The sequence below is a fragment of the Bos indicus genome, chromosome X (assembly GCF_029378745.1).
Source record: "Bos indicus isolate NIAB-ARS_2022 breed Sahiwal x Tharparkar chromosome X, NIAB-ARS_B.indTharparkar_mat_pri_1.0, whole genome shotgun sequence".
Classification (NCBI taxonomy): Eukaryota; Metazoa; Chordata; class Mammalia; order Artiodactyla; family Bovidae; genus Bos; species Bos indicus.
The window spans coordinates 86,129,280-86,155,067 of NC_091789.1; the positions used below are offsets into that span (position 1 = coordinate 86,129,280).

A 25,788-nucleotide genomic window follows, 5' to 3' on the forward strand; every position below is an offset into this window, starting at 1 on the left:
TTTTTGCCAGTGTAGAACTGTATCACAGCTGAGGGAATCATGCCTGCTTGGATTAGGAAATCACAGCTCAGGTCACCGGTTTACCTTGTGGTAGCCCCTAAATTGTAAGGAAAGGGCCTAAAAGGAAACAAAGCATCCCTGTTCTTAAGAAGGTTTCTCCGTGGATTGCCACAAAATATCATGGAGGACAAATGCAAGTTTCAGAAAAGTATGCTTCATATGATCCCATCATCCTTATTTTAATTAAAACAATGACAAAACTATTGGCATATAAACGTATATGTATGTGTTTAAAATTCATAGACAAATACAAAATAGCCAAACATAAAAATAGGAAACAAGATTGACAGTGATGGGAAAAAGTATTTATTGATGTAAATGAGATGGTTTTTAATTAATGAAAATAAAAATTAAAATCTTAAATAAAAAAATGCTTCTAAGCCTCAACCTAAACAGTGATGGTGTGGTGTTATCAAGGCTCAGGAGGAAGGACATGGTATTCTTTGGCTTCTTATTCCTCTGATCAGAGTTGGTTGGAATTAGGAAGCCAAAATAACTGGCACACACAGAGACTCACAAGACTCTGTGTACTCACAAGAGACTGCTTGCTAAACTGGGTTGTTGCCCAGTCTTCCCCATAACTCTGGTTCCTTCCTCAGACTGACTTATTAAGTACTTTTTGGCTTGGCTGGCCTCATCATTCAACCCCGAGTTCCTCCCCTCTTCCCAGATTCTCCTTTCCTTGTGGCCCTGCTTGGATCCCTCAATGCTTTGGGAGTTTAATAATGGGGAAATCCAACTCTTGTTAGATGATTGTCAGCTCCTGGGTCTCAGACAGACCATACTGAACTTTGTGCTCATCAAACAGCTTCTGGAGGGCATTGATGTAGAGTGCATGGTACTTGTCCACTGTCTCCTCGTTTGGCTTCTTTATCCTGGGAATTGGCAGGGGCTCCCCAACTGTGGGGCAGGAGAAGAGACAAGCATCAAACCTTCCCCCTCAACTCAAATTAGCATCTCTCAGAGGAAGTCACATACTGAAACTCGGTATCTTGGTCCCCTCTACCTCCTTTATTCTTTCTCCCTGCTCCAACCCCACCCTGTCCCATGTTCTCCAAATACCTAATCTCATGCATGCTTAAGAGAATGAGAGTAAACTTAGGAGAGTGCTGAAGGCACGTGTGTGAATACTGATGCCCTCATGGCAGCAGCTGAACTCTGTCTCTTCTGTGAATGGCCACAACTCTTATCTGCGTAGTTGTCCTCCCTGCCCTACCCTCAACCACAACCACCGAAATTCCCATTGCCCATTCCAGCTGTGTGCCAGGCCCCCTGGGACTTGAGGGCTGGATGGGGGGCATCAAGGACCAGGGTGGTCCAAAGATGCTGGAAAGCTTACCAACTGTGGTAATGGGATGATTGAAAGGCAGGAATCCCCAGGATCCTCGAGTGAGGCCCCGTCCATGGAAGGTACAGACACTTAGTCTCAGGAGTTTTTTCAATGTGTCCTGGAGGGCTTTTTGGAAGAACCTTTTCCACGTGCCCTCAGGGAAGGTCTCTTGATTGTGAACTTCATTCTGTCCAAAGGAATAGGAAGGGACAAGGTATGCTCTGCAAAGAGACAGGCAGAAGTGTGAGTTCTTCCAGGAAGCTCCCCACAGTGAAACCCTCTCCAAGGTAGGAAAGCTTTACAATGGCCCCATTATGGGACAAGAGTCCAAGCACCCAAGCATCTCCAGCCTTGTGTATTATCCTTGCTATGCTCCACATCCCTCCAACTGAACATTTTGAGTGGAGTTGCTGCACTTTGTCCTGTGATGGGAGGAAATGAATCACTAATCTCAGGAAATCTAATTGCCTAAATTGAACACATCCAGAAGATCTTCCTAAACTGTGTGTCTGGACACGTCACTCCTCTCTTGAAAACTCTTCCCAGAACTCCTCACTTTGTACCAGGCACTTAGCGTGGCCTACATGCTCCAGCCTTGCCTACCTGGCTAGCTTCTTCTCTCCCCAGCCCTTTGTCACAGTCCGCTTAGCCATACTAAGTGTGCTAAGTTCACACTCATCTATGCGTCTTTGTACGTCCCACTCCCTCTGCCAAAAATGCCTTCCGCCTGTCTTCACGTGGCTTACTCTATTTCACCCTTCACTACTCAGCTCCAGTTTCATCCCCTTGAGTCACCTTCAGTTCTTTGACTGCCTCCAACTTCTCCCACCCCCAACCCCTGCATCTAGTGCTTGCTTCTTTCCTATACTAACACTACCCCAACTCTGTACTCCTTCCTGGCTGACTCCCAGTAGACAGCAAGCCATTTGAAAATGTCTTATTCATCTCTAAACTCCTAGGGCCTGGCATAGTGCCTGACATATTGTCATAGGCCCTTGCTGAATACCTGAGTTCTTTCTCCCCTTTGGTTGGACTGGCAACTCCTACTAATATTTCAATTCACAATTCAGATGTCACCCACTTATGAAACTTCTACTTTGGGTGAAAGGCTTTCCATCAGTTGGTGCTCTCATAGTGCTTTGTACATGTCCATCATCACACATTTTTCATTCAATAAATATTTATTGAGTTCCTTCTGTGTGCCAGTGCTGTTTTCAAGCCCTCGGGATACATAAGTGAACACAGTGGATTAAAAAAATAATCTCTGTCATCATGGAACTTATCTTTTGTTAAGGGAAGACAGACAATAAATAATAATAATGAACAAATAAAAAGCCATATATGTGAAGAAATAAAACTGATGACATATGAGAAGATAATACGTACAATGGGAAAAAACAGAGCAGCATGATCTAGATAGACCTTATTGAGAATAGACATTTGAGCAAAGACCTGAAGGAGGTAAAAGAATGAGCCAAACATCTATTTGGAGGAATAATGTCCCAGACAGGGGAAACAGCTAGGGCAAAGACCCTAAGGGAGGAGCATGTGGCTTGTTTGAGGAAGAGCAAGGAACAGCTCTAACGGAGGGAGCAAGGGGGATGGCAGTGGGTGAACAGATCAAAGATGTGGCTAAGGACCAGAACATTTAGGGTCTTGCAGGCCCTTTAAAGACTTTGGTTTTGCTCAGAGTGAAATGGGAGCCATGGGAGCACTTGGAGTAGTGACATGATCTCATCTGACTCATGGTGGATAGGATCATGCTGGCCACAGTTGAGAACAGACTCTGGAATGTGAGGGAGGCAAGAATAGAAGCAGGGAGAGCTCTTAGGAGACTTGCAATAATCCAGGGGAGAGACGATGGGGTGGAAAACCAGGGGGTGATAGTTGAGATGGTAAGGGGTTGACTTCTGGATATATTATGTAATTATACATGACTATGTCTGTTTTCCATTGGACCATGAGACCTTTAAGGCAAGGACCAAGTCTTATTTATTTTTACATCCTCAATGCTTAGTACTATGCCTGACACACAATAGCTGTTCAATAACTGCCTTCTACTTTTCAAACCAGATTATGCTCTGTTTGGAGGCTATGTCCATGTCTTCTGCATCTTTGCAAACCCCACAGCATCAAGTCTAGTGCCTTCCTTGCCCTGGGTAGTTTCTCTGGGCCTTACGGTGCATGGGGAGATATAGTCTAAAGTCCCACTTCTCCAGACCCCCAGCCTACCAGGTAATGTGCAGAAGATAAAGGTCTTTTACTGTTCTTTCTCCAACTTCAAGTTTTAACAGAACCCATCATAATGTGTCTGGAGGCTCAAACACCCTTAAGGCACAGTGTAAGGGAGTAGAAAGAAGCAATGAAGGTGAAGAGGGAGCCCCTTCTAACACATTTCCAAGAGAAGGCACCATTTTGGAGAGGTGCTACAGAGTACCTAGGATGCCCTGACGATAGGGCACTAGAACTTGGGGACCCACCCTGTCTCCAGTGCCACCTTCACAAAACCTTTACGCTGTTTAAGGAGGACAGTAGTGGCTCCTGGGTGGCACAAGAGGGCTTCAGCACCTCCACCCACCATAATAACCACAGCATTGCCTGAGCCTTTCTGGGTCAGCAAATACTTCAAGGCCAACTCACTCACTGGGCACACACCTGCAAAACCAAAGAGGCAAATGACATACAGATATGGTGCTTGAGGAGGGGGTAAGGTGTTCCTTGGGGCTCTTCCTGCTCAAAACAGTTCTTCTGTCTCCTGACTGTGATTGTTTCCAATCTTCTGTCTTTAACCTGCCCTCCACATCTTGGGTTAGTCCTAGCCTGAGGTCGGTCCTTAGGGCCAGCTGCTTGCCTTGGGGCTCTGTGCTCCTTCAGTGGGAGCTACATTGAGTTCTTCTGCCTGCTTTCTCTTAGCTCTATAGCTTGTAAGCCCATCCTTTCTTCTCTACCCCGGGAACCACAGTGGTCTCCCACTCTCGCCAGGCTGATGTCACTTGAGACTCTAGAGTTCTCTTTCCTGATGGTAATCAGGAATGGCCACCACCAAACTGCTTCCTCCTTAGAGTAACCTGGTAAAAGTAAGCCATTCCCTGGGGTTTCTAGAGAGTAGGCAGACCCAGGATCCCGTCCAAGCCAAACTGGCATGTAGATGAACCATGGAATGAGGATGACATCCTGTTGCTCAACAACAGTCACAGAGTCTTTCCTCACCTCTGCTTCCCATCTCTGCCCTGTGCTTACTTTCTGTTCTCTCCTGGGATGGCAGACATTGGCTCCAGGCCACAGTCTTTAAGATCCAGATTCATGCCAACCTGAGAGGTGAGCAGAATTATCCCCTGGGACTCCAGTGGTCCTGCTTGGCCCCTCCAAATATAAATGTATCTTACCTTTTAATGTTTGGCTTCTGTTGTTTTCTGGTGTCCAGAGGATGGATATTCACCCAGAGAGAAGGACATTTGGCACAGTACCCTGGCTTGAAGCCTGGCATGGGGAAGTTGCCCTGGATTCTGATTGATGCCTATCCTTTTATCCCTTGATATCTTATACAAATTTGAAGGGATCAGGAAATGAAGGTCATGGGCCAGGAGAGTACCAGCTAGTATGAAAGTCTCAAAAATGTCTTTGAGTTGCTCCTGGATGAGACCTGCTACATAAATGACTGCCCCAAATAAGCCAATTGACATCGCCGAAACAGTCTGGCAAAGTATATCTGAGCTGTTCCATTCATGCCTGATTTTCCCTACATTTGGTTTTGATATTTGACTTTTGCCTTTTCCTTTCCACTTTGGCTTTGATCCTGAACCCCAGGCTTCTGCTTCCTCCTCTGAAAGGATTTTTGGCAACTCTTATGAATGCCTATAACTTACCCTCCTACCTAATCAAACCCTGCCTCCCAGATTAAACCTGAGGCTCGGCCACATATTCCTGTCACTGGCCCAGTGTGCTCGGGACTCATTTTCTACTAAGTGTTCTTCCAGCAGGGAGTGAGTACTGGACTGACTGTCAAGGCTTATTAAAGTTGGAGCCCCCAGGTAGGTCAGAGAATGGAATGATCTCTTATACTCACCCATTGACATCACATATTCTCGCACAATTGGGATCCAGAAGATCCCTTCCAAGGTCGCTACATAAGGAGTGATGCCTGGGAAAATCCGAGCAAAGCCAGTGGTCTCAGTGGCAAAGTTGATGAAGGTACCATAAGGGAGTACGCCATGGGGGTGGCTGGCAATGATATAGTTGTGTCTGGGAGAGAGGTCATGAGTCTTCACCAGCTGTTAGTGGGAGATTGAGTCAGAGCAGTAGATAGAAGGAAGAGAGGACATGTGGACTCAGAGGCCAGCAGGTAGCCTGTGTTTCCCTTGAGGAGCCCCTAATCCCTATTCACTGGGATATTGTCACTCTCATAGAATTGCAAGGGGTTATGATGCTCGGTGAGGCTGACCTGAGTTTGCCACTGTGAAGCAAGGTGCTATTCATTCATTTCCCCACTTGCCCATCCATCTTGGGACCATACTCTATATTATGCCTCTGGGCTTTGACCTCCACTGTTGGCCACAAAAGCCTTTGAAAATATGGGGCTGAGTGGGGAGGGAAGAATCTGGGCAACAGGGACTGAGGCCCTTCAGAGGAAGGGTCGTTACCTTTATTGGGAAGTAATTTTGGAAATATTTCCAGATTGTCCAGTTTCGTACCCAAGCTGAACGTCTACCACCTGCAAGTACAGAGGGAAGGGAAGAGTGGTTGAGATCTTGCCAATCCCTCTACTTCTTCTGGAGGTGGAGGGATCTTCCTAATGTCCTCGGGTCACAGGAGGGGGCTCCTTTTCACATTTCCATGTTTCTTGGGCATAGAGCTATAAGGTCTATCCCTGAATCCAATCCCCAAGAAGACACAGGCAGCCCCTGCTCTTCTGGAGCCACCAGAAAGGTGAGAGAGAAATAGCATGAGGCTGGGAGCACCCACTCAGAAATCAGCCTCTTAATTCTTCCTGGGCAGCCTGGCCGAGCCCTCTGTTCCTGCTGAGCTTTGCACCCCTGTCTCTCTTCTCTTCCCTCTCTCCTTTGCCCTTCCTCCTCTCTCCCTAACTTCCACTCCTTGCCCTCCTTTCCCTTTCCCCTTCTTTCCTCTCCTCACCTCTTCTCCCCCTGCCTCTCTCACTCTTCCCTTCCACCCTCACTCCATCCCTGTGGTTCCCTCCTTGGCACAGACAGGGATCACTGCTCTTCCCCTGTTTCTTACCTTGACTGTGGGTGTTCCAGTCATAGGCGAGCCAGGCTAAGGCGAGCACAGACACCATCCAGAACTTAGTGAACACCAGAAAGTAGGGTATAAGGATAATAGGAATAGCTCCTGAGGGGACACAAGGGGTTCATGCCCTTTAGTTCCCTTCAAGTTTAATACACATCTCATTATCCCAGTCTCTGCTCTGTAGTGAGGAAGCAGGTCAAGGCCAGTGTGAGACTGTTCTTCCCTCATCCCCCCAACCCCCCATCTCCCTCTTAGCGCTGCTGTGGTCCAAGATGACCGCTGAGTCCCTGAATCTGGGCCCCCTTGATGGCTGCGATCTTAACTGAGAAAATGGCAGAACCATGGCATTCTCAGAGTAGGTCCTCACCTGGGGTCAAAGGACAGCACTGCTTGGCAACTGAAAGGAACAGTATCTTGTGCCAATGGCTGACATCCCCATTCTGAGACCTCAGGAAGTCCTCAACCCTCCTTCCTTTGTCAAACTGCTCTGTCAGCACATGCCAGGGGAGAGGGCTGCCTGCACTGTACAGGCTGTTTGATGCTGAGAGGAAAATACATATTAGAAACAGCTTTTCTGTGTTCAATTCCATCCCATTCAAAATGGGGCAAAAGTTCAGAAGGGGGAAAAATCACCTCTGTTAGCAAAGGGTCACAGCAGACTGTGAAATGTGAATGTGATACATCTTACAGCTGTGGGAGTTGAATTCCATTTTAAAATCTGCATCCATGAGACAGAAGGGCTCGTACCCATATTGTGAATTTTAAAAATTTCAGCTAAAAGAATGACTTTGTTGACCAGATAACCATATCACAGTAGATAAAAAGTTTCGGAGAAGGGAAAGAAACTCAAGAGTTACCAAACAGCAGATATGTCTGTTGCATCTTGGACTCTGATGGAAATAACAGGAAAAAGATGGAATGGACATTTCAAAAAAAAAAGATCTGGCTGAGATGACTGTTGTAAGCATGCTAATTAAATAAGAAATAGTAGGGGGAGGAATTTTATGGGAAGCTTGCCATGGAAAAACATCCTGCTACCTCTGACTCTAATAAAAGATGAGAGTAAATTTGTTGGGTAAGCCTCAGAAGAAAACTCAGGTAAAAGTAAATATGAATCTTTATTAATTAAAGGGAGCCTAGGTATATAATTTCTTTTATATCTTACTTCTAATAAACTTAGTTTGTATCACCAGCAATTAGAAGAGTGCTTTGCATGCAGTAAGTATTCAACAAATATCTATAGATTGACTGAAAGATGAGGAAATGTTTTCTCTTTTCAATATTAGGTAAACTTAAATGATTAGTGTTTAGTCAGCATTTGTGTTGTTTAAATCCAATGTTATTTTGAAAGTATAGATGGGTTAATTTCATGCCTTATATCTAATGATTTTCAGTAATCCATCAGTCCTAAAAGTAGTTTACTGAACTGGTCTATTCCAGTTGAGCTATTTCAAATTCTAAAAGATGATGCTGTGAAAGTGTTGCACTCAATATGCCAGCAAATTTGGAAAACTCAGCAGTGGCCACAGGACTGGAACAGGACTGGAGTTTTCATTCCCATCCCAAAGAAAGGCAATGCCAAAGAATGCTCAAACTATCACACAATTGCACTCATCTCACACACTAGTAAAGTCATGCTCAAAATTCTCCAAGCCAGGCTTCAGCAATATGTGAACCGTGAACTTCCAGATGTTCAAGCTGGATTTAGAAAAGGCAGAGGAACCAGAGATCAAATTGCCAACATCCGTTGGATCATCAAAAAAGCAAGAGAGTTCTAGAAAAACATCTACTTCTGCTTGATTGACTATGCCAAAGCGTTTGACTGTGTAGATCACAATGAACTGTGGAAAATTCTGAAAGAGATGGGAATACCAGACTACCTGACCTGCCTCCTGAGAAATCTGTATGCAGGTCAGGAAGCAAGAGTTAGAACTGGACATGGAACAACAGACTGGTTCCAAATAGGAAAAGGAGTAGGTCAAGGCTGTATATTGTCACCCTGCTTATTTAACTTATATGCAGAGTACATCATGAGAAATGCTGGGCTGGATGAAGCACAAGCTGGAATCAAGATTGCCAGGAGAAATATCAATAACCTTAGATATGCAGATGACACCACACTTATGGCAGAAAGCGAAGACCTAAAGAGCCTCGATGAAAGTGAAAGAGGAGAGTGAAAAAGTTGGCTTAAAACTCAACATTCAGAAAACTAAGATCATGGAATCCAGTCCCATCACTTAATGGCAAATAGATGGGGAAACAGTGGAAACAGTGACAGACTTTATTTTGGGGGCTCCAAAATCATTGCAGATGGTGACTGCAGCCATGAAATTAAAAGACTCTTGCTCCTTGGAAGAAAAGTTATGAGCAACCTAGACAGCATATTAAAAAGCAGAGACATTACTTTGCCAACATAGGTCTGTCTAGTCAAAGCTCTGGTTTTTCCAGTAGTCATGTATGGATGTGAGAGTTGGACTATAAAGAAAGCTGAGCACTGAAGAATTGATGCTTTTGAATTGTGGTGTTGGAGAAGACTCTTGAGAGTTCCTTGGACTGCAAGGAGTTCCAACCAGTCCATCCTCAAGGAAATCAATTGGAAGGACTGATGCTGAAGCTGAAACTCCAATCCTTTGGCCACCTGATGTGAATAACTGACTCATTTGAAAAGACCCTGATGCTGGGAAAGATTGAAGGCAAGAGGAGAAGTGGACGACAGAAGATCAGATGGTTGGATGGCATCACAGACTCAATGGACATGAGTTTGAGTAAACTCTGGGAGTTGGTGATGGACAGGGAAGCCTGGCATACTGCAGTCTGTGGGGTCGCAAAGAGTTAGACATGACTGAGCTACTGAACTGAACTGAGAGTCATATCTCAATAAACATCACTCCCCTTGTGAAATCTGTTAGAACTGCAGATGTGGCACCTCAGAGGACCAGAAGTGTCCTTTGAGGGCAATCTTGCCAGACCCAACCTGTTTGAGTATCATCGGTGTCACTTATGGTGACAAAAGGGAGATTTAAAGAGATAGGAGAAACACAGGCCAAACATGGAAGGGTTTGACTTTGTGAAACAAGGAGTTCCGTGAAAGAAAGCAAGGGCGTCTGAGGCAAAAATAAAGGACACATTTGTGCATGTGTATGTGTGGCGCTATCTTAGACATTATGGCCTTGACACAAAGAGATGCTTCCAACATCTTGTCCATGTTCAAGTGAGTAGTTTTGGAGTGGATTATCAAGGAGGAATTTCACATAAGGCAGGCTCTTAATTTAGTTTGTACTGAAGATGGCTAAACCATTCTAATAGATATGTAGCATGGTATCTCATCATCATTTTTATTTCATTTCCCTTATACCTAATCATGCTTAACAGTTTTTTATGTGTTCACCTGTCTTTTGTATATCCTTTTTGGTGCAATATCTATTAAAACATTTGGCTCATTTTTAAACTGGGTTGTTTGTTTTTTTGTGTGTGAGTTTCTTTATACAATCTGGATATAATTTCTTTTATTTGGATACAAGTCTCTTATCAGATATGTGATTTGCAAACATTTTCTCCAGTTTGTGTTTATCTTAAAAAAAAATTTTTTTTTTTGGCCACACAACAAGGCTTGTGGTATCTTAGTTCCCAGACCAGGGATTGAACTCAAGCCCTCAGTGAAGCACAGAGTCCTAAGCACTGGAATGCCAGGAAATTCCCTGTGTTTATTTTTTTATTCTCTTAACAGAGTCTTTCTTAGAGCAAAAACTTTTAATTTTGATGAAGTCCAATTTATCATTTTTTTTTCTTTTACAGATTGTGCTTTTGATATTAAATCTAAGAACTCTTTAGTTAACCTCAGGTCATGAAGGTTTTCTCTTACGTTTTTACTACAAGTTTTATGTTTTACTGTTTGGATCTGTGATCCATTTTGAGTTCATATTATAATAAAGTGTGAGGTTTTGGTCAAGATCCATTTACTACATATGGATAACCAATTGTCCCAACATTGTTTGTTGAAAATACTATCCTTCCTCCGTTGAATTGCTTTTGCTTGTTTGTCAAATATCAATTGGCCATATTTGTGCAGGGCTGTCTGGACTCTATTCTGTTCCATTGATCCATGTGCTTATCTCTTCACAAATACATCACTGTCTTGATTACTATAGTTTTCCACTAAGTCTAAAAACCAGATAGTGTGATCCTCTATTCTTTTTTCAAAATGGTTTTAGATATTGTAGTTCTTTTGTTTTTCTATATAAATTTTACAATCATCTTGTCGATGTTTATAAAAACACCTGATGAGGCTTTTCAAATTAAACTTTTTATTTTGAAAAAGACTTAAAAAGAAAATTTGCAAGAATATTTTAATAAAATCCCATATAAGCTTCACCTAGATCTCTTTTTTGTTAACATTTTGCATTTGACTTATTCCTAAATATAAATATATGTTTGTATTTATAGTCCATTGCAGAGATTACAATGCTTTGCTCCTAAGTAACTGTGTATTTTATAAAAATTAAGGCAGTCACAGTGCCATTATAAAATTTGGGATATTTAGTATTTAGGAAAAAATGTTATCAAATGCAGTCTGTTGGAATTTTTATTTGAGCTGTGTTACATTTATAGATCAGTTTTGGGAAGAACTGACATCTTTGACGGAGAAGGCAGTGGCACCCCACTCCAGTACTCTTGCCTGGAAAATCCCATGGACGGAGAAGCCTGGAAGGCTCCAGTCCATGGGGTCGCTGAGGGTCAGACATGACTGAGCGACTTCACTTTCACTTTTCATTTTCATGCATTGGAGAAGGAAATGGCAACCCACTCCAGTGTTCTTGCCTGGAGAATCCCAGGGACGGGGGAGCCTGGTGGGCTGCCGTCTATGGGGTCGCACAGAGTCGGACACGACTGAAGTGACTTAGCAGCAGCAGCAGACATATTTGAGTTTTCCAATCCATGAACACAATATGTCTCCATTTAGGTCTTTAATTTTATTACCATGTTATAGTTTTCAGCCTACAGATGCTATACAGGTTTTATTAAATATATTCATAAGTATTTTATTTTTGGAGGCATTTAAATGGTATTGTTTTTAAATTTTTATTTTCAATCATTCTCTGCTAGTATATAGAAACGTGGTTGACTTTTATGTGAGATCTTGTGACCTGGGACTTTGTTAACCTCATTTGTTAGGACTTTGTTAACCTCATTTGTTAGTTCTTAGAGGGATATTTTTTAGTATATTTTAAAAATAGATTTAGAAATATGTAATCTAATGGGATTTTCTACACAGATGATCATGTCATCTGTTAATTAGTACAGTTTATTTCTTACTTTTCAATCTGTATGCTTTTCTTTCTTTTTCTTCTTGCTTTATTGCTAGGACTTTTAGTATGATGTTGAATACAAATGGTGAGTGTGGACATCCTTGCTTTGCTCCCCATCTTAGGGAGAAAGCTTTCAGTTTTTCACCATTAAGTAGCTGCAGGTTTTTTTTTTTTTTTTTTAAATATAGATGCTCTTTATCAAGTTGAGAAAGTTGCCTTCTATTCCTAGTTTGCTGAGAGATTTTGTCATGGATTAAAGTTTGTCAAGTGCCTTCTCTTTCTTTTTTGCTTAAATCCAAGATAGCAAATTTTATTAAGAAAAAGTTTTTTTTCAAGTGCTTTTTCTACAACAATTGATATAATTGTGTATTTTTCTCCCTTAGGTGGTTAATATGGTTAATATGTTTTTCAAATATTTACATGTACAGTCCTGGAATAAAGCCTACTTGGTCATGGTATATTACTCTTTGTAATATATTGCTGGATTTGATTTGCTAGTAGTTTGTTGAGGATTTTTGCATCTATATTCATGAGGGATATTGGTCTGTAGTTTTCTTTTTTGTATTGTTTTGTCTGGTTTTGGCATCAGGGTCTGGCCTCATAAATGAGTCATTAAGTGTTCCTCCCTCTTCTATTTTATGGAAAAGATGATGTAGAATTTGTGATATATCATCTTTAAAATGTTTGGAAGAATATGCCGCTGAAACCATCTGGGTCTGCAGATTTCTGGTTCGGAAGTTTACAACGCTCCAAAATTAAAATTTAATTTAATTAGTAGTTGTAGGTTACCTATTTCATTTTGGGTGAGTTTTGGTTGTTTGTAGTTTTCAAAGAAGTCATCAAATGTAATTGTTAACTTGTTTATTTATTTTCTCAGTTTCAGAATTTTTCACTTTGAAGCTTCATTGTTAGGTATGTAGACATTTGGGATAGTTATGTCTTCTTGGTGAATTGACCCTTTTACCTTGGTTGTGACTTTACCTTGGTTGTGACTTTAAAAAGATAAACATGTAGAGCCTCAAGTTACTAATGATTACTAGCTTTGGTTAAAGATGATACCAGTATGAATCTAAGTGGGTCCTTTCTTCAAATCATCTCTGATTCACCTTTCTTACTAACTTTCCCATATAGTAATAGCAACATTTATTGTATACTCATCGTGTAAAACTAAGTATTGTACATGCGTATTTTATTTAATCTTCATAAAGACCCCATTAGGACAATAAGCATTCTCATTTTGTGGACGAAGGACCAAGGTTCAGAGAGGTTCAATAACTACTTAAGGTCACACAGCTAGCTGGTGGGTGAGCCAGAGTTGAGAACTCACACTCTTCCTCCAGAGACTGAGCTCTCCCAAAGGCCTCCATCTCAACACTAAGACCAGGAGACTGTACTCTTAACTACTGAGCTCGAATCATTGCTTTCCTTTAGTCAAGTATTAATTTCTGTCAGTTCTGTCCTTCAAACGTCTTTCAAATTATTCTGTTCCATACCTCCATGCTACCACCGGTCCAAGTTACCACTCTCTCTTTCTAAGCCAACTGCCAATGTCTTCTAATAGGTTCCCTGCGTCCATTTGAGTCATGATGCAACCAGAAGGCTAAATGCAGAGCTCTGTCCTTCTACAGCATATAACCAAGAGCATGGCTGGCTTGTCAAAGAGACATTTCTGTGGCTCAGTGATTACGTAATGGATCAAAAGTGATGATAAATATGAGAACTGATGGGGTTGGTGGTAATTTAAGAATTCAATAACTCACATGGCTTCTGGTGACTCTTAGGATCAAGTCCAGTCTTGTAACCTTGGTTCTGAAGGTCCTCCGTGATGGAGCGCCTGGCCACCCCCTTGCACTCTGCATGCCACCATACTGTTCTACTGTAGATTTCTTCTACCTATTCTGTTCTCCAGCCTCTGGCTTCTGTGCATGTTGTCCCTTTTGCCTGGAAGACTCTTCCCTCAGCTTTTTGCCTGGCTAGTTCTTATTCATATTTCAGGCCTCAGGATAAACGTCAGTTTCAACATTTTGGAGATATCTTCAACTTCTCTCCCTTTTCAAAAAAAAAGAGAAAATCTCTCCCATTCATCCTTCTGCCTCTGTCTCCATTGCTACTGCCATGGTCCAGAACTTGATCTCCTCTGGTCTAGACTGCAGTCTTTTGTCTATTCTTGCCTGCTGATCTCTTCCCCCTACTCTGTTTTCCATGCTGCTGCCAGATTTATTTTTAACTAAGCACAGTTGTAGAGTTGTCTGCCTCCTATGAAACCTTCAGTACTGTCCTACTGCTAACAGGATAAAGTCTGAACATGTTAGTCAGGCATTTAAGGCCCTCCATGGACCGGCCCCACTCACCTTCCTAGCCTCATCTCTCAGCACCAGCACTCATACCCCATATGATCTAGCATGTGGTCCCCAACCACTGTAGGGACATGGGGTGATCTGAAGTGGTTCATAGATGGAAAGTTATTTTAATATGTACTGAATCAAAGTGAGTTCATGGTAGTGGTATAAAGTTTCCTATTAAAATATATTAATTTAGGTTATAGGAGTGAGTCAGTTTGGGGAAAATGTTAAGTAATAATAGTATAGGTGGTACTTAGCTGTGGAAAGAACCAGAAGGTGGGATGCAAATGACTGAAGAATGGGAAACCGAGGTTCAACCACCTTAGTCTACTCTCCATTCCCTCAACCCACCATGCAATTTCACATGTCCATGCCTTTGGTGATGCTGTTCCTGGTTTCATTTGCTGTTTGTGTGGTTAGCAACTTACCACACAGTAGGCCCTCTGCCTACTACACAGTAAGCTTCTTGAAAACAGCCTTTAGCAATGTGCCAAGCACAGGGAGATGACTCACAAGAAATATATTTGTAACATTCAATTGAAGTGCACAGAAGTTTGGTTTCAACATTCTCCTAGTAGCAAGTGAATGTTAACTGGGAGAGAAACCACCAGAGCCCTTGTTCTAAATTAGGAAAGGAGCTTCTGATGTTCCAGGGTGTGCATGAGTGTGTAAGGTTATGCAAGCCTGTCATTTCCAGAATAAAATGAAAACTAAGATTCTTAATCAGTTGGCTCAAAGCCTTCAGAAATCCAAGAACATGACTGGTTTGTCAAAGATGAATTTCTGTGGCTTTACAATTACTATACTGGATCTGTATAAGAACCAACAGGAGTGAAAAAGATAACTTGATTCAACACACATAGACTGAGCACACATCATGTGAAATCCCTGTGCTGGAGGATGAAAAATATGGAAGTGATGAAAATAATGTGGGTATGGTCACTGATGCCTTGTATGGAGCATTTATTGTCAACAAGCACTCTGTTCAGCACCTAATGTGCATTATTTCATTTAATACTCTCACGACCCTGAGAAGTAGATAATTTTATTATCTCCATTTTACATATGAAGAAACTGAGGCTCAGAGAGGTCATGTATCTTCAATCCATGATTTGGGAGAAAAAATAGGTAGCATTTGTTGAGTCTTTAAGAACCAAAAACTATTTTAAGCACTTTAAATATACTTAATTTTAAGTCATATTAAAACATAAAAATAAACTTCCTGCCTTCCAGAAACTCATAGTCTAGAGGGGAAGATTGATACCATAAATAATGGATATATCCCAGAGGGTGAGAATGATACAATCAGGGTTCAAATGTCATTATATGGGAACCATTCTTTACTACAACCTAGAAAGGTTTATGGGCAGCCTAGAAAGGTTTCTTGCAGAAGGTGAGACTTAAATTGAATCTTGGAGGAAAAGTAGGATTTTGACAGATGGATTAGTGGCAAAAGGGCCTTCCACAAGCAAGGAAGAGCTCCAACAAAGGCCTAGATATGGAAGAGTTCAGGGTCTGTGAGTAACATCATAACTTGCAAAAGTACAGGGAGTATGGGAAACCATGGAGTAGCAGATGATGCTGGGAAAGAAGCAGAGGAGCTCAGGTCTGATGCTTAAGGGAATGAGAACCCAGATTCTCATCAGAGGAAGAGCATGATCATATTTGTGCATCAGAAAGATTGTTTGAAATGACTGTGGGAGCAGGAGAAACTGAGGGAGGGAGGTCAGCTAAGAGCTGCAGTGTCTTAGATGAGAGGTAGTGAGAACCTGAAATAGGCTACTATTTCTGAAATCAATTTGAAAGATACTATGGAGGCAGAATTTTCGGGGTTTGGCAGTTGAGTGGATGCAGGGGAGTGAAGAAGAGGTAGTAGGGAGTGATGCCTTGAAAGGGCCTGTTTAAATGCTGGGAAGGTATCAAAATTTCTATTTGCCTCATTTTCTAGGATCTGGTTACTCATTATTCTTCTTGAAGGTGCAATGAAATCAGAGTCTAGGGTGCCTGTCTCAGAAGTGGTAGTCACTCTTCTGCTGATCATATACTAACGCATATATATGGAATTTAGAAAGATGGTAACAATAACCTGGTGTATGAGACAGCAAAAGAGACACTGATGTATAGAACAGTCTTATGGACTCTGTGGGAGAGGGAGAGGGTGGGAAGATTTGGGAGAATGGCAATGAAACATGTAAAATATCATGTAGGAAACGAGTTGCCAGTCCAGGTTCGATGCATGATGCTGGATGCTTGGGGCTGGTGCACTGGGACGGCCCAGAGGGATGGTATGGGGAGGGAGGAGGGAGGAGGGTTCGGGATGGGGAACACATGTATACCTGTGGCGGATTCATTTTGATATTTGGCAAAACTAATACAATTATGTAAAGTTTAAAAATAAAATAAAATTAGAGAAAAAAAAATTGATATATGGCAGAAACCAATACAACATTATAAAGCAATTATCCTTCCATTAAAAATAAATACATTTTAAAATGACCAATAAACACATAAAAACATTAAAAAATGTCTTATGAGGTGGAGTAGTTGGGCTCCAAGTAATGTCAATTCCTATAACCCCCCAAAATAAAATGAACACCTGTTGAGGGTTTTCTTTGATTGTCAGAGTGGTCTTGGGAGCTGTGTTCTACAGTGGTGGGGGGTGAATGACTTACTTGCACAAGGTCACATAATAAGTAAATGGCAGACTTGGTCTGTTTGACTCCCAAGACTATGTTCTATTTTTTGTAGTATCAGCAACCAGAGAAAGGAGGCAAGCCCATGAAAAAAAGGATTTCCAGGAGAGGGAGAAAAGAACAAGAGGTAGACTTGTTTTACTGAGGAGAGGTCTTTACTGAGGAGAAGAAATGTGGAAGAATCAACTGTGTCAAGCCTGGTCTTGCAAGAAATATAATACTGACAAGGCATGACTCCTGTTTTCATGAAGCCTATTGGGTAGAGGAGACAAAGGGTGTAAAGGCTGCTACTCAACCAATTTTTACAAAGTGCAGAGATTTTCAAAGACAATGTAGTCTCAGGTTACCAGGAAAGGGTTGCAGAGAAGGTATGACTTGAGCAATATCTCAAAGAAGGGATTGTCCATAGATAGTCCAGGAAGGGTGATCAGGAAATTTTTTAAGTGGAGGAAACAGAGCAAGAGTAAAGGAGTGGAGGGTAAGTATCCTTCCCATTTGTTCTGTGAATAAGATACCTGGAATACAAGCTTCAAGTAGGGGGATGAGCTGGCACAGAGTTAAAACCAGAGAGTGGAGGAGGTCCTCAAATGCCCCGGATGACACATTTTTACTTCATCAAGTAGGCAAGGGAAAATCAGTGACTATTTTTGAGCAGTAGAGGGCTATAATCAAAGACGCATTTGAAAGACTCTTCTGGATGTAAGCAGTGGAATATATTGGAGAGGGTGGAGAGTAGAGGGCCAGGAAAGAGGATATTGCAATAGTTTAGATAGCTGGTGATACAAGCCCAGAAAAAGAGAGACAGATGGAGAGCCATCCTTTAACTGGAAGCTGGGCCTCAAAGAGGCTCTCAGGAGCATTGCTGAGTTCCAAAGGTCATGAACATTTGCATTCCCCCAAACCATCTTTCCATTCCTCTCTTCTCACTTGTTTCCTCCTTCTTGTCCCTCTGCCTTTTCTCTTTTCCCTACTTCTGCCCCCAGCCCACTTCCAGTAGTGCTCAGTAATCAGTCATGATTCTGACCATCATTCAGGAAGGAGGAGAAGTGCTCAGAACGACTCTGAGCAAGACAGAAAGAATGAAGGAAAGAGTGAGAAAGAGAAGACAGAAGGGAATTAGGAAGGAAGAAGGGAGGGAGGAAGGAAGGACACTTTTTTGTATGGAGGGTTTATTGTGAACCAGGCTTGAGAGGATGGGGATATGGAGGCTTAGAAGGGTTACAGTACCTGTCTAAATTCACACAGCTAGTTGTTAACCAAGTTTGACAAACTGCAGAACCTATGTCCTGTTCACTGCGTCACATTGCTGCTCTTTCCTGCCTTCCCTGATCCTGTTAACCTTGTGTAATATTTTCTAGTGGCTTCACTGTGTCTGTTCATTGCACTTAACACAGTCAATCTTACAATGTAATGATTCACTTATGTGTTCAGCACTGACACCTGGAATGGTAGAATGGTGGAATGAATGATTATTTTCTCTTTGTTAACAGAAGGAGCCTATACTGGACTCATTCTTGTAGTGTCACAAGAACAGCCAAAATCTTATACTTTGTAATTGCTCTGTAACTGTTGGACAGATTTTACTGTCTTAGGCATCTCTGTGGGTATCATACACTGTTACATGTTTTAGCTACCTTGATAACCTCCAAGATCCAGGATTTGTGTTGTAATTTCTAGCATAATCACTAGAAGAAGGGAAACAGGATGTATAGCAACCTAAACTAACAGAAGGCAAGTGGAATGATAATCAATCTAAAAGAAGTCAAGACAAATGGCCAATCAGTACACGAAAAATGCTGAAGTTCACTAGTCATTATGGAAATACAAATCAAAACCACAATGAGATATCATCTCATTTCATTAAGATGGCTACTAAAAAAATAGACAATAAAGTAGTGTTGGTGAGGATGTGGAAAAATTGAAACTCATGTACACTGTCGGTGAAAATGTAAAATGACGTAGCTGCTATGGAAAACAGTATGACAATTGCACAACAATTTTAAAAATGGAATTACCATATAACCCAACAATTCTACTTCTTGGTATATAGCCAAAAGAATTGAAAGCAGGCTCTCAAGGAGATATTTGAACACTCATGTTCATAGAGCATTATTCACAATAGCCAATACTCTTGCCTGGAAAATCCCATGGACAGAGGAGCCTGTTGGGCTGCAGTCCATGGGGTCGCTAGAGTCGGACACGACTGAGCAACTTCACTTTCACTCCACTTGCACTGGAGAAGGAAATGGCAACCCACTCCAGTGTTCTTGCCTAGAGAATCCCAGGGACGGGGAAGCCTGGTGGGCTGCCATCTATGGGGTCGCACACAGTCAGACACGACTGAAGTGACTTAGCAGCAGCAGCAGGAGGTAGAAAAAACCAGAGTCCATTAATGGATAATGAATAAACAAAAAATGGTATATACATATAATACAATATTATTCAGCCTTAAAAAGGGAGGAAATTCTGTCACAACATGGATGAATCTTGAAAACATTGTGTTAAGTGAAAGAAGGGAATCACAAAAGGACAAATAGTATTCCACTCATCTGAAGTGGGACAGAGAGTTTTCCACTCAAGACACATAGGTGTCATAGCTCTTCTAGGATGGCTGGAAGCTGGTGAGATTGGAGGAGGGGGTGTTACCAGGAGGCTAGTCCTTATCGTCTGGATCTTTATATATTCAGTGCTGAACATACCCTTTATTCTAGTTCATGTCCTTTGAGAGGGGAAAAGGAAGAAAGAGAAAAAATACTCAAGAAATATGATTTTCTGGGAGAAAAATGAGAACATTATATTGAGAAGCTCTCTCCAGAAGAGCCAGAACAATCTAGGCACTTGTGTTCGAATACCATACAGAGGTTTCCCAGGGTGGGACTGACCCCACACCTAAAAGGCTCAGCTCATACAGCTCTTCTCTGAACCTCTTTTCCTTGCTCTCTCTGCCCATCTTTGCCTACTCTTTCTGGGGTCCAGATTTGAAATGACAGATGCCACCACGATGTCAAGTCTCTTAGGACATTCTGGTGACCCCCACTTTCCTAACTAAGGGCTGGAACTTGTTAAGGGGTCTTTCTGAGGAAGTTAAACATAGATGCAAAGGACAGCAACAATAAAAAATGAAACATTAAAAACAAATAAATTTATAGAAAAATCACTTCCTTCTCTTAATGCACCTAGAGTCAAGTTATTGATAGGCTAAGGGCTTAGCATGATTAGATTTCTATAAGGCTCACTAAGTTTTCATCTTTGGGTGGCCATGGACTCTTTTGTTAGTCTGGTGAAGCCTATAGATCACTTTTCTGAATATTATTTTTAAACGCACAAAATAAAATACACAGACTCACAAAGGAAACTCATCATAGTAAAACACAGTTATCAAAATATTGAAAAAAATGTGGTACAGTAACATGAATTCTTGATTTATGCAGTAGACAACCACACCTAATGGTAGTTCCAATAACTATTGGGATTCGGAAGTGGTAACAAGCATAAATGAACTTTTGAGATGCCTGCAACAACCGGCATGTGAAATTTAAATCTCTGTGATGTCTGTTACTGACAAACTGTGGTTTACTGCCTACATTCATCTATTCAATATGAAGTTAGTGAAAATTCAACATTGTCCCTCCCCGTCTCATTCTAGGTCTACGTGCATGCTAAGTCGCTTCAGCCGTGTCCAGCTCTTTGTGACCCCGTGGACTTCAGCCTGCCAGGTTCCTCTGTCCATGGGATTCTCCAGGCAAGAATACTGGAGTGGTTGCCATTTCCTTCTCCAGGGGATCTTCCTGACCCAGGGATCGAACCCTTGTCTCTTAACTATCCTGCATTGGCAGGAGGGTTCTTTACCACTAGTGTGACCTGGAAGGCACTAGTGTCTCTAGGTCTCTAAGAACCTCTGCTCTACGGGACATATATCCTCCTACAGATTGGACTGGGCAGCCTCCTATCCTGTCCCATCCTTCAGGATGAAATTTCTCCATGTCCAGTTTCCAAACTCGGCCCTATAATCGGCTGCCCACAAAGACCTGGTTTCTGACTGGGAAAAACTTGGAATTCTCAGCCCATTTGCCCAGCACTGATGACTGTGATTTTTTGAGTCCGTTGAAGAACTGGCCCTTTCTCAAAATTCCATCTAATGAGTCACTCAGGCAGCCCCCAGCTTTTCCATAATTCTCTCATCATAATAAAGAAAATCACCTTACCTCTGCCCAGTACCAATTCTGCCCCTGTCCCCAAATAAGACTCTTTTCAGCTAGTTCACAGAGGGGCAGTCCTGAGAGAAGGCCGGGGTGGACTTTAAACCAGAACAACTGTAGCTTCACTCCTGGCCTTCGTGTTCCTCAGTTGGGAGGAGAGAGATCTAGTGAACTCAACAATAGCCATCTCTCTGAGTGGAGGGGCACAGTCCTTCCCAGAGAGAGGGGACCGACCGAATGATCTCTTTAGAACCCTCCCAATCATCTGGAGGTTCCTGCTCTCTTTCTTCATCTGTTCTCTGTGGTCTCCAGGCCCTGGGGTTCACTCACCTAAAAAAACGTAGACTGGCATCCACTGCAAAACAGAGAGGGTCTGGAGGATTTCCTGAAGATTCAGCTGGGAGAGGAAGGCCATGGCCATAGTGCTGTTCTGTTGTGGCAAGAAGCCCAAACAGAAGGCCAGTGCCTCTAAAGCTGAGCTGATTATAGGTGCTTTGCTTTAATCTCATTACTGAGTCCTTTTATCTGCTGGAGGTTTTAGTCTTGACCTAACCTTTTCTCCAGTCTTCCCTGTTCTCTGCCCCACCCCAACATCCTACACACACATTCATCTCCCTGTCATGCATCCTTTCCCCACGGGTACTCAATTGCCTTGCCTTGGGGTGGTTCTAGCTCTGTGTGTGTGGGAGGGGGTCCCTGATAAATTAGTGCAGGAAAAGGGAATGGCTTAGGCCTCAAACGGGATCTCTGAAAAGGAGTCTGCTACTTTCCCCTGCTTAAGGAAAAGCATCTGGTGATCACACTTGTTTCTGCCCTGGTGGATGCTCTTTGACACTGCCTGGCTTCTGCTGAGAGCTACCTAGTTGACTAGAGCCTTTTTCTGAGTGAATATCTAGGCTTCTCAGATTCCTCCTTGTGCTTCTGTTCCCAGTGATCAGTGGTACATCTCTGTACCAGTGATCAGTGGGAGAAACACTGCACAGAGTGCAGACCTGGCTTCCAGTCCAGGTTCCACCAAGTTCCTCCCAGGACACTAGGGGGAATCACACCATCTCTCTGTTGTTGGAAGGCAACCCAGCAGTTAAGGGCATGGACTTTAGAGCCAGATTGTTGGCGTTCAGGTCTCAGCTCTTCCACTTACAAGTTGGTGAACCTCTGTGCTTCAGTTTCCCCACCTGTAAAATGGGGATAATAATAGTACCTACTTCATCAGGTTGTTCTGAGGATTGAGTGAGTGAATGTAAAGCTCTTGGCACAGGGCCTGGCACACGGTAAGTACTATTATGTTTCCTGTTATTATTCTTCTCATTAAATTAATGTCTATTAAATATCTATTATGTTTAAGGCTAAAGGGGTTAGTTCTGTGCACTAGCCTTTGCAGAATTAAAGATTATCTCTAGATCCCAGACCTGTGGATCATCTTTTGGTAACTTAAGTGATTATTGTTTGCCAGGTACTGTTCTATGTGTTGAGGATTCAGTGTGGAAGAAGATGGGCATCATTCCTGCCTTTATTGAACTCACAGTCTAGTGGAGGAAACATATTAAAAAATCATGAAACTGTCTATACACTTGAATTTGTGATAAGTGTCCTACTGGAAAAGGCCAGTAATTCTCAACAGGAGGCTTTGAATGTAGGCTCTCAAAAATATCTTTGAATGTAATAGAAAAGGTTGCTAGGAATACCAAATACAAAGATAGTATCAAGTGTCCTACTAGTGCAGGGAAATGTTAATTCCTTAGCCTTGTCCAGAAAGGTTAGTGGAACTGTGTCTCCTTCCCCATATCCCACTCTGGTTTGGGGTTCTTGCTTAGACTGACTAATATCAGTCTTCAGGGTTGGGCTTAGGGAATGTCTCTGATGCACTGTGGGATGCACTGCCTTTCCCAATGTACTCTCTATGGCCATGTACCCCAGTGTACCCTCTATACTCCCTTCCTCTTTCTCATTTTTTTCCCCTCTCTGTCTAGCTGAGGTTCTCAAGCTGCTTCTTGGGGCTATTAATACTTGGCCACATACAGAGTGAGATGTGTTAGAGCACATCTGCTCAGAATTTGTAGGGGAGGAGGGAGCGAGGTACAACACAGGCCTGGGCTCTTCTGGGGGAAAGCACAGATGTGGGGAAGGTGAGAGCAACTTGTATAGATGAGTTCCCAATGTTGACAGATAAGGCTGCTTACAAATCAGGTCTCTACTCTGCTTTACTTTCAGATGGGCAAATGAAAGAGACATAGAAAAGGCTCACATGAGGTGCTAGAGGCAGGGCAAGGACACACGATTTCCATCTCTGTCTCTCTAATGTCTGGCTTAGGGCCTGGTACCGTGTAGTCATTCAAGTAAACACTCGTGGAACAAATAATGAGGTCTGGTCTCCCGGTTTCCTAGGCAAGATGGACTGGCAGGGCTGGGCCATGACCTTGATTGGCCAACACTTCCCCCAACAAAACAAAGAGCATAATGTCTGAGCTGGAACCTTCCTGAGCCAAATGGATAAGTGCAACATAAACACCAGTGAATGCAATAAAAGCAGGAAGAAGAGAAGTAGGTGAGTGACAAATCCTGAACAACAAGCACTCACGATTTCCCAATGACAATCCAACCAACCAACAAGCAAAACCTTAGCTGTCCTGGAGTAAGCAAAGGAGAGGCAGCTGAGAAGCACAAAATGGCCTATAAATTTCATTCCTAAACATTTAGGGCTGATATGATTCTAACCATCAAGAAACACACAGTCCAGCATGTGAGGTGGGCGTAATCACAGACACCCATATGGGGTGCTGTGGGGTGTGTGGATGCAGGTAAGGGAAGCATCCACCAGCCTGAGGAGGGCAGGGAAGGCTCTGTGGAGGCGATGGTGGTGGGATTGTTGCGGTGAGGAGAAAGGGCAAAAAGGGCATGGGGAGGAGTAGTCCAGCAAAGACTGCAGTTAGCTTGCCAAACCAGAAGCTAAGAAGCTTTGTAGGAACAACAGAAAAACAAAGCAGACTGGAAGAAAAAGAAAATCAAGGGGACCAGGTAGCTCAGAAGGTGGGGAGTGGAAGCCAGGGAATCTCTGAGACAAAAGCAACACCTCTAGGATTCTTCTTCCTGATTTCTGAAGGTTCACCCTCAGCCTTCAGAATGATTCATTTCTAGAAAGCTTTGGACAGCTGAGGTTTTGCCATAACAGTATCTCTTCTGATTGTTCCCCTTCAGTCATGCCCTTATTTGGTACGGTACTGCAATTTCAGCAATATCAGAATTGTTGTTTGGTCACTCAGTCAGTCTGACTCTTTGCGACCCCATGGACTGCAGTATGCCAAGCTTCCCTGTCCTTCACCATCTCCTGGAGTTTGCTCAAACTCATGTCCATTGAGTCGGTGATACCATCCGACCATCTCATCCTTAGTCGTCTCCTTCTCCTGCCCTCAATCTTTCCCAGTATCAGGGTCTTTTCCAGTCAGTCAGCTCTTTGCATCAGGTGGCCAAAGTATTGGAGCTTTAGCTTCAGCATCAGTCCTTCCAATGAATATTCAGGACTGATTTCCTTTAGGATTGACTGGCTTGATCTCTTTGCAGTCCAAAGGACTCTCCAGAGTCTTCTCTAGCACCACAGTTTGAAAGCATCAATTCTTCAGTGCTCAGGCTTTATGGTCCAACTCTCACATCTGTACATGACTACTGGAAAAACCATAGCTTTGACTATATGGACCTATGTTGGCCATGTGATGTCTCTGCTTTTATGTACGATGTCTAGGTCTGTCATAGCTTTCCTTCTGAAGAGCATCTTTTAATTTCGTGGGGGCAGTCACCATCTGCAGTGATTTCGGAGCCCACAAAAATAAAGTCTGTCACTGTCTCCATTGTTTCCCCATCTATTTGCTATGAAGTGATGGGACTGGATGCCATGATCTTAGTTTTTTGATGTTGAACTTTAAGCCAGCTTTTTTATTCTCCTCTTTTACCCTCATCAAGAGCTCTTTATGTCAGCTTCCAAAACATTTAATGATTTTTATATTTCTATTATTATTTTAAAATTTTGGTTCTGCATTTTCTATACCTTCTGATTTTTATTTTATGGATGTGATAGCTTTGCACATATCTTTCAGTATAGTATTTATAATTTTTTGATTCTTCTATTCTCAGTATCCTTGCAATTATTTCTGCATTGTAATATGTATTTACTTTGGTTATTGCTTTTCATGATGAAAATTTTACAGAAATATTTGGTGATGAGTATTTTGATTTCATAAAGACTTCATAAAATTCTTATTACAAAAAAAAGAGGCTCTTTAGTTCCTCTTTGCTTTCTGCCACTAGAGTGGTATCATCTGCATATCTGAGGTTGTTGATATTTCTCTTGATTTCAGTTTGTGATTCATCCAGCCCAGCGTTTCACATGATGTACTTTCATATAAGTTAAATAAGCAAGGTGATAATATATAGCATTAACATATTCCTTTCCCAATTTTAAGCCAATTTGTTGTTCCACATCCAGTTCTAACTGTTGCTTCATGACCTGCATACAGGTTTCTTAGGAGACAGGTAAGGTGATATGGTATTCCCATCTCTTGAAGAGTTTTCCACATGTTTTTGTGATCCACACAGTCAAACTTCATTTAGTGTAGTCAA

At 42.3% G+C, this 25,788-nt stretch overlaps 1 protein-coding gene across 1 annotated transcript; it reads right to left on the reverse strand.

The window, feature by feature from the left end:
* Positions 1-323: 323 nt before the first annotated feature.
* DGAT2L6 (diacylglycerol O-acyltransferase 2 like 6) lies at positions 324-21,798 on the reverse strand. The gene is made up of 7 exons (XM_019955468.2): positions 21,508-21,798; positions 6,629-6,739; positions 6,031-6,101; positions 5,457-5,661; positions 3,871-4,045; positions 1,400-1,611; positions 324-960 (listed from the first exon to the last, which is right to left on the reverse strand). Exons 1-7 carry the CDS (start codon positions 21,596-21,598, stop codon positions 806-808), a joined length of 1,020 nt encoding a protein of 339 aa, XP_019811027.2. The 5' UTR covers positions 21,599-21,798; the 3' UTR covers positions 324-805.
* Positions 21,799-25,788: the final 3,990 nt, after the last annotated feature.

Bases quoted from the DNA above. Each gene is read 5' to 3' on its own strand.
- DGAT2L6 (XM_019955468.2), bottom strand. From the start codon at position 21,598: ATGGCCATGGCCTTCCTCTCCCAGCTGAATCTTCAGGAAATCCTCCAG. The intron at 4,046-5,456 runs GTGAGTATAAGA...TTGGTTTTGCAG, and splicing joins AGAATATGTGATGTCAATGG to GTGTGTGCCCAGTGAGTGAG. The intron at 1,612-3,870 runs GTGGGTCCCCAA...GTCTCTTTGCAG, and splicing joins AAGGTGGCACTGGAGACAGG to AGCATACCTTGTCCCTTCCT.